The sequence below is a fragment of the Physeter macrocephalus genome, chromosome 21 (genome assembly GCF_002837175.3).
Source record: "Physeter macrocephalus isolate SW-GA chromosome 21, ASM283717v5, whole genome shotgun sequence".
Taxonomy (NCBI): Eukaryota; Metazoa; Chordata; class Mammalia; order Artiodactyla; family Physeteridae; genus Physeter; species Physeter macrocephalus.
The window spans coordinates 89,105,823-89,115,568 of record NC_041234.1 but is presented as its reverse complement, the minus strand read 5'-3'; the positions used below and the strand labels follow the sequence as shown (position 1 = coordinate 89,115,568).

The following is a 9,746-nucleotide window of genomic DNA, read 5'->3' as shown; positions in this document are numbered from 1 at the left end:
CCCTGCCCCCTCCCCGTGTCCTCAAGTCCATGCTCTAGTAGGTCTGTGTCTTTATTCCCGTCCTACCCCTAGGCTCTTCATGACATTTTTTTCTTTTTTAGATTCCATATACATGTGTTAGCATGCGGTATTTGTTTTTCTCTTTCTGACTTACTTCACTCTATATGACAGACTCTAGGTCCATCCACCTCACTACAAATAACTCAATTTTCATTTCTTTTTATGGCTGAGTAGTATTCCATTATATATATGTACCACATCGTCTTTATCCATTCATCTGTCGATGGACACTTAGGTTGCTTCCATGTCTTGGCTATTATAAATAGAGATGCAATGAACATTGTGGTACATGACTCTTCTTGAATTATGGTTTTCTTAGGGTGTATGCCCAGTAGTGAGATTGCTGGGTCGTATGGTAGTTTTATTTTTATTTTTTTAAGGAACCTCCATACTGTTCTCCATAGTGGCTGTATCAATTTACATTCCCACCAACAGTGCAAGAGGGTTCCCTTTTCTCCACACCCTCTCCAGCATTTATTGTTTGTAGATTTTCTTACTAGCTTCTCAATGCTTATAGTATTTTCCCCATATTTTTGTTGTATTTAGCATAAGAGGCAGTCCAAATTACCCAGTCTGCAATTGTTAGAAGGTGATGCTTTTAATATTCTGATTTAATATAGCTGTGTGTTTCCTTTGTAAACACGGTAAGAACTGGCATCTTTCTAGAGAAGATCTTCATGATGGAGAGGGTAAAATGTGTAAGTCCTTGAATATGTAGGTCAAATTGTGTATATACATTCACTTTTTTTTCTTGGAGAAATTTCATTGCTTTTTATCCGAAGGGGTGTGTGTGTGTGTGTGTGTGTGTGTGTGTGTGTGTGTGTGTGTGCATTCACCTATAATAGAACAATCTTAAAACTTAAATTTATTTTATCAATGAACCCAGAGTCACAATCTTTACATGATATCAGTAAAGACATCTTGATCTTGTAAAATTTATCACAATCTTTTACAGAAACATAACTTTGAAGAGGAATTATTTAATGAGACACTAAATGTACGTTCCAACTGGAGGAGAAAAAAAAGGAAAAAATGGATTGTAAAATCCCTTATATTCCAGTTGGTTAAATTTTGTGACTTGAATATTAGTATTGTTGAGCATGAATATTTTAAATAAAAGCAGTAAGATGATCATTTCTCTCCCTTTAATCTCCCCCAAATCTTTAAAGAGACCAATAGATGTTTTTGTTTCTGTATAACCAGAATTCAAGGAGGTATTTAAAAATGAAGGGGAAATAGTATATTTTAGGTTGATTAACAGCATAAATTTTGACATGTTTACTTTGTGAAGATTTGTATTGCACTATAAATTTTTCCACTGAAGATATAGAATTAGAATAAAAATATTTTTAAGATTAATATTCTGGCATAGATTGATCTCTTCTAAGATTTAAAAGCTGCATTTTAAAAATTTAGATTTTACCATATATCTTTGTCATCTTCAAATCTTTTTAATTATCTCAAAGGTTATGTGTCTGTGTTGCAGAATTCATTGGCATTTTTGACACAAAATAATTTAGCAGTATAAATGGAAACTACATTTGCATATTTATATAGTTTACATTTCTTACATTATTGTTAACCTAAATATCAGATAAATAGGTTAAGAATAATTATTAAATAGAAGAATCCCGATTAAACGCAAATGTTACCAGTCGACGTCTGTACGTTGTTCACAGTACATAATCCGAAAGTATTGAGCATAGCCACTGCAATTCTACTGGCCAGGAAAGTTAATTACCTAAAGAAATTGCCCAAACAATAGCAATCTTCATGATGGCCTTAGTCCGTGAATTGAAACGGCTATGCTCAATAGGATTACGTATTGCTACATACCGATCCAGCGAAATAGCGCAGAGGTGCATGATGGACGCTGTAGAAAATAAAACATCTAAAGAAATCCAGACGGGGCACAAATATCTAGGTAATGGCCAGACATAATCTGAAAGAGAACAGAGAGAAGACAAGAACATGTTATGTAAATTATACCAACTGTAGTTTTAAATTTAGTCTACTTATTTTTTCTTCTCATAATCTAAGTTTATAAAAGAAAGTGAAATTTGGTAAACATTGTTTTCCCTAGTAATCATATGATGATGATGATGATGATAATGCCTTCAGTGTTACATACATTATTTTTTATTGAGGCAAAATTTACATATTATAAAATTAATCACTTTAAAGTGTACAATCTAGAGGCATTTAGTCCATTCCAACATTATGCAACCATCACCTTTTTCTAGTTCCAAAACATTTCATCATTGCAGAAGGAAACCACTACCCATTAGGCAGTCACTCTCCATTTTTGCCACCCTCCCCCAGCCCCTGACAATTTCTTATCTGCTTTTTGTCTCTTGAATTTAGCTAATCTGGTTATTTTATATAAATGGAATCATACAATAGGTGACCTTTTGTGTCTGGTTTCTTTCTTTTTGAGGTTCATTCATTTTGTAGCTTCTATCAGTACTTCATTCTTTTCTATGGCTTATGCTCTTATCAGTTGAAATTTTTTTGCATGCTCTCATAAATGAAATTTTCTTAATTTCCTTTATGGATTGCTCATTGCTCTTGTTTAGAACTATACCTAATTTTCATGTATTAATCTTGAATCCTTCAACTCTGCTGAATTCATTTATTAGATCTATATTTTTGTGTGTGGGTTCTTTAGGATATTCCATATGTAAGATCATGTCATCTGCAAAGAGATGTAATTTTATTTTTTCTTTTCCAATTTTCCTCTGTCTTTTATTTTCTTTCACTTGATTTCTCTAGATAGAATTTCCAGTGCAATGTTGAATATAAGTAGTGAATGCATATATCTTGTCTTTCTCCTGATCTTAAAGAATAATCTTTCATTATTGAGTAGGATATGTTAGCTGTGGGTTTTTCATACATGCCTTTTATCATGTTGAGGAAGTTTCCTTTTATTCCTAGTATGTTGTGTGTTTTTAATGATGAAAGAGAGATAGATTTTGTTAAATGCTTTTTCTACATCAATTGAGATGATTGTGTGGTTTTCTTACCTTCATTCTATTAATGTGATGCATTACATTAATTGATTTTTTATATGCTGAACCACCTTTCATTCTTGGGATAAGTCACACTTGGTCACGGTGTATAATATGATGCTGAATTTAGTTTGCTAGCATTTTGTTGAGGATTTTTGCATCTATATTCATAAGTGATATTGGTCTATAATTGTCTTTTCCTGTGATGTCATTATCTGACTTTGGTATCTGGATAATGCTGGTCTCATAGAATGAGTTACAAATGTTTCCTAATCTTTTATTTTGTAGGAGTTTGAAAAGTATTGGTATTAGTTCTTCTTTAAATAATTGATAAAATTTGACCAGTGAAGCCATCTGGTCCAGGACTTGTCTTGTTGGAAGGTTTATTGCTTTCTTGCTTTTCTTTATTGCTATTGCTATTGCTATTCTTTATTCTTTATTGCTATTCTTGATTTGTTGAGACAAAATTCTGGTTTCCTTTAGTTCTTTGTCCGCGGTTTCCTTTGGCTCTCTGAGCATTTTTGAGAGAGTTGATTTAAAGTCTTTGTCTAGTAAGTCTAATGCCTAGCCTTCTTCAGGATCATTTTCTATTAATTTTTTTTTTCCTGTGAATGGGCCATACTTTCTAGTTTCTTTGCATTCCTCTTACCTTTGATGAAACTTGAATATTTTGAATTTTATAATTTGGCAACTCAGGAAATTTGATTTTGCCCCAGACATGTATGGTTCAGAGGTCAGCTAGAGATTTAAGCCGAGTTTATGGTTCCTCAGAGAAGAATCTATGGTTCCCTCTATCTCTACCCTTTCCTATATGCTCCCTCGACTTTCAGCTTTGAGATTTCCTCAAACTCTGTCCTCAGTTTCTTTGGGCTACAATAACTGCAGATTTTTTGGAGGTTTAGGCACTTGACCTGACGTAGACTGCATCTTCCTCTTCGGCTGTAAGTCATGAAATTTGGAAACTCAACCAGTGCTGTTCTCTTCTTCCAAGTCTTGAGACTCTCCAGAATCTTTCTGTTTTAGGTTTTTCTCCAGTACCTTTAGATAGCTGTTTTTGTATTATGTTTAGAGTTGATAGTTTTTATCTGCAGGAAGGTTGGTTCAGTACTTGGTCATACCAGAGGTGTAACTAACAACCATTGGAATTCAAGGAGCACAGCAAAGAAATCAAAGACATTATTAAAAATTCTTCTAAACAAAAATGTTTAGAAGAATGTTGAAAATGAAAATGAATGTTCATTTCTGTTCATCGTTATCTTGTAATCTCCTCAGATTGTATCCACCCAGAAACTGATTGTGTTGAGGGTTTGGGTATTCTCGAACTGTTTGACTTGCAAAAATTATTTTTCAAATTGTGTTTCAAATACACAAGTATTACCTGACTGCCATTATGTGGTTTGTGGCCATAACCACTGGAATATAAGATGCAGTGGGTCAATATTGTTATCTGTTTTATTTTTCTACTGTTTTATTCATAATGCTTAGGTCAATGCATGGCACGAAGTAGGCACTAAATAAATATTTGTTAAATGTATAAAAGAATACACCCCCCTCAACAGATCATAACCTCACTCTAAACCCAACATCACCGTGTGCCAATATATAGCCTCATGAGGATACATATCCACTCTGCAAAGTCAATACACTATCTGGTCAGTTCTCAGCAGTTACATATTTAATAATGGCAAAAATGACAATAGCTATTGTACAGTACCTGTCATATACCAAGCACAGTGTTAGTTAGGTACTTCATTTTTAGTTATATTCCATACAACACAAAAAATTCTGTAGTGTCAGTTCTGTTATCCTACAGTGTGAGGAAAATGTGTCTCAAAGTTTCAGACTTGTTCAAGTCTACAGTGTGAGTAAAGAATTTTGCTCCAAATCTGACACCTTTTCCTGAACACTAAGGTACCTCCTGTCACCATACACTATTTCTTATTGAATAATAAATTCAATTGCTTTTATAATAGAGGACAATATTCCTTGTACAGGGTTTTCAAGAAGTCTACTTCCAAACATACAAGACGTACAATTATGGCTGATCACAATTATCCCCTAAGATTCTTATTAAATATATTCCTTCCTGGATTTCACTACAGACCTGTTAATTCAAAATATTTAGAATTTCAGTGAAAATTTAGTTTTCATATTTGTCTTGTTAAGCAGACAAATGGATTTTTCAAGTTGTCTCAATGGAATTAAAGTGTATTTTCTTTAGATAAATTTATGTGATCAGGCGCATTCCAGACAAGAAATATGCGAAAAGTTTTGTGGAAGTTGCATAGCAAAAAGGCCATATAGCATAATTTCCATGGGGGAGGTCAATTAGTTGAATGAGATTAAATCTTGTTTTCAGAGATAAAAATTGTGTAGTGTTTCATAAGACATTCTCCTACATTCAGTCATTCATTCAAAGATTACGTCAGCCTTAGTAACTCCAAAAATCACAGGCATCCCCACCAATATTGAAAATAATGGCAAAGACTGAATAATAGACATTGTAAAATTTCAGTTCATTTGTGCAAATGAAAAAATACAAGGGCTTTATTTCTATGAAATAATGGAGACAAGCTTTGCCTTGCACAAAGTAGGCACTCAATAAATATTTGTTAAGTGTATAAAGGAATATCCCCACCCTGCAGATTATAATCCCATCACAGAAAAAAATAATAATTATCCAATATTCTGATAATATAATTAAGGAATGTGGAAATGTTGGACTGTAAAGCAATCCCAAAGCTAGAATGGAAATAAAGAAGTTATAATTGATGTCTTTAAGTTAACACATATGAAAAGATGAATAACCACAAAAAAGTTTTAAGAATTCTGTAATTCATTTCATAAAATAATACAGTGTCAATATCAAAACTTACAAAATACTGAAAAAATAAGACTAGAGACAAATAGCATTCATTGATATAGATTCAAAATTACAAACAAAATGTTCACAAAAAGAATCCAGCAAAGAGTAAAATGAAAAATACATTACAGTAAAACAAAACTTATTCCAGAAATGCAATGGTAATTTAATATCATAAAAATCTGCCAATATAATCCCTTATATTAACATCTGTAAAGAACTTTTATGATCTTTTAATAGATTTTTAAGAATAACTTGATAAAACACAGGAGCCATTCCCAACTAAAACTTTAATTATATTGAGATAAAGGGAATCTCCTTAAATTTGATAACATACAAAAACTTAACAGCAATTATTGTAAACAGTAATGCATTAAATACGTTTCAATTACATTAAATTTAAAAATTGGACAGGACAGTCTTTACAAAGCCTTTGAAGCAGCTACCATAACCATACTCAGTGAAAAAAAGGGTGGATGTTGTTGAAATTAACAGAAAGAGGACTTCTCAAATAAGAAATAGAACCTATGAAAAGAACCAAATGAGGAGTTTAGAGCTGCAGAAAAAATCTGAAAGAAAAAAAATCACCAGGTGGGCTCAATAGAAGAATGGATATGGTAGATGAAGAATCATTAAAACTGAATGCAGATCAACAGAAATTATCCAAACTGAACAAGAATGAGAAAAAATTAAAAATAAATAAACACAGTAAGGATCTATGGGACATATGTATGCATCTAACATTTATGCCATTGGAATCTGAGGAGAGGAGAGATTGATACAGAAAAAAACCATTTGAAGAAATAACTAAAATATTCCATATTTGATGAAAAATAAATTTACAGATTTAAGAAGTTCTGCAAAACCCAAATGGTTAAACTCAAATAAAATCATGCCTAGACACATAATAATCTGGTGAAAACAAAAGATAAAGAAAAAACTTTTTAAGCAGCTGAGAAAAATGACTCATCAGAGGCCAGAAGGCAGTATAATCACAATTCAGAATTTTATATTCAGTGAAAATATCTTCAGAGAATAAATGTGAAAGAAAGAGATTTTCATAGGAGGGGAAACTAAGAGATTGGTTGCTAGGAGACTTACTTTAAAAATTTTTAAGGACGTTCTTCAGAAAGAAAGAAAACTTGTAAAAAATATACAAACAGCTCATGCAGCTCAATATCAATAAAACAAACAACCCAATCAAAAAATGGGCAGAAGACCTAAATAGACGTTTCTCCGGGGATACATACAGATGGGCAAGAAACTCATGAAAAGATGCTCACCATCACTAATTATTAGAGAAATGCAAATCACAACTACACACCAGTCAGAAAGGCCATCATCAAAATGTCTACACATAATAAATGCTGGAGAGGGTGTGGAGAAAAAATAACCCTCCTACACTGCTGGTGGGAATGTAAATTGGTAAAACCACTATGGAGAACAGTCTGGAGATTCCTCAAAAAACTAAAAATGGAACTACCATATGTTCCAGCAATCCCAATCCGGGGCATATACCTGGAGAAAACCATAAATCAAAAAGATACGTGCACCCCTTAAGGCAGACAGCAGAAGCAAGAAGAACTACAATCCTGCAGCCTGTGGAATGAAAACCACATTCACAGAAAGATAGACAAAATGAGAAGGGAGAAGACTATGTACCAGATGAAAGAACAAGATAAAACCCGAGAAAAACAACTAAATGAAGTGGAGATAGGCCACCTTCCAAAAAAAGAATTCAGCATAATGATAGTGAAGATGATCCAGGACCTTGGAAAAAAGAATGGAGGCAAAGATCGAGAAATGCAAGAAAAGTTTAACAAAGACCTAGAAAATTAAAGAAAAAACACCTAGAAGAATTAAAGAACAAACAGAGGTGAACAATACAATAGCTGAAATGAAAAATACACTAGAAGGAATCAATAGCAGAATAACTGAGGCAGAAGAATGGTTAAGTGACCTGGAAAACAAAATGGTGGACTTCACTTCCACGGAACAGAATAAAGAAAAAAGAAAAGAAATGAAGATAGCTTAAGAGACCTCTGGGACAACAGTAAACGTACCAACATTCACATCATAGAGGTCCCAGAAGGCGAAGAGAGAGAGAAAGGACCTGAGAAAATATTTGAAGAGTTTACAGTTGAAAACTTCCCTAACATGGGAAAGGAAATAACCACCCAAGTCGAGGAAGCACAGAAAGTCCCAGGCAGGATAAACCCAAAGAGAAATATGCCAAGACACAAAGTAATCAAACTGACAAAAATAAAGACAAAGAAAAATTATTAAAAGCAACAAGGGAAAAATGACAAATAACGTATAAGGGAACTCCCATAAGGTTAACGCTGATTTCTCAGAAGAAACGCTGCAAGCCAGAAGGGAATGGCACGATATATGTAAAGTTATGAAAGGGAAGAAACTGCAACCAAGATTACTCTACCCAGCAAGGATCTAATTCAGATTCAACAGAGAAATCAAAAGCTTTACAGACAAGCAAAAGCTAAGAGAATTCAGCACCACCAAACCAGCTCACCAACAAATGCTAATGGAACTTATCTAAGTGGAAACACAAGAGAAGAAAAGGACTTACAAAAACAAACCAAAAACAATTAAGAAAATGGTAATAGGAATATACATATTAATAATTACCTTAAATGTGAATGGATTAAATGCTCCAATCAAAAGACACAGGTTTGCTGAATGGATACAAAAACAAGGCCCTTATATATGCTGTCTACAAGAGGCCCACTTCAGACCTACGGACACATACATACTGAAAGCGCAGGGATGGAAAAAGATATTCCATGAAAATGGAAATCAAAAGAAAGCTGGAGTAGCAATACTCATATCAGGCAAAACAGACTTTAAAATAAGGAATGTTACAAGAGACAAGGAAGGACACTACATAATGATCAAGGGATCAATCTAAGAAGAAGATATAACAGTTATAAATATATATGCACCCAGCATAGGAGCACCACAATACATAAGGCTAATGCTAACAGCTATAAAAGAAGAAATTGACAGTAACACAATAATAGTGGGCAACTTTAATGCCTCACTTACACGAATGGACAGATCATCCAACAGAAAATTAATAAGGAAACACAAGCTTTAAATGATACATTACACAAGATGGACTTAATTGATATTTATAGGACATTCCATCCAAAAACAACAGAATACACATTTTTCTCAAGTGCTCATGCAACATTCTCCAGGATAGACCATATCTTGGGTCACAAATCTAGCCATGGTAAATTTAAGAAAATTGAAATCGTATCAAGTATCTTCTCCGACCACAACGCTATGAGACTAGATATCAATTACAGGAAAAGATCTATAAAAAATACAAACACATGGAGGCTAAACAATACACTACTTAATAACGAAGTGATCACTGAAGAAAACAAAGAGGAAATCAAAAAATACTTAGAAACAAATGACAATGGAGACACGACGACCCAAAACCTATGGGATACAGCAAAAGCAGTTCTAAGAGGGAAGTTTATAGCAATACAATCCTACCTTAAGAAACAGGAAACATCTCGTATAAACAACCTAACTTTGCACCTAAAGCAACTAGAGAAAGAAGAACAAAAAAACCCCAAATTTAGCAGAAGGAAAGAAATCATAAAGATCAGATCAGAAATAAATGAAAAAGAAATGAAGGAAACAATAGCAAAGATCAATAAAACTAAAAGCTGGTTCTTTGAGAAGATAAATAAAATTGATAAACCATTAGCCAGACTCATCAAGAATAAAAGGGAGAAGACTCAAATCAATAGAATTAGAAATGAAAAAGGAGACGTAACAAC

The 9,746-nt window shown here is 33.4% G+C and overlaps 1 protein-coding gene across 1 annotated transcript in view; it reads right to left on the bottom strand.

Moving 5' to 3' along the window:
• Positions 1-9,746, bottom strand: part of HTR2C (5-hydroxytryptamine receptor 2C) — a 120,086-nt gene that overhangs the window by 39,406 nt on the left and 70,934 nt on the right. Inside the window, exon 3 of the mRNA XM_024128117.2 lies at positions 1,802-2,002. Within this exon, the coding sequence (XP_023983885.1) occupies positions 1,802-2,002 (201 nt within the window). The remainder of the gene's footprint in view (positions 1-1,801; positions 2,003-9,746) is intronic.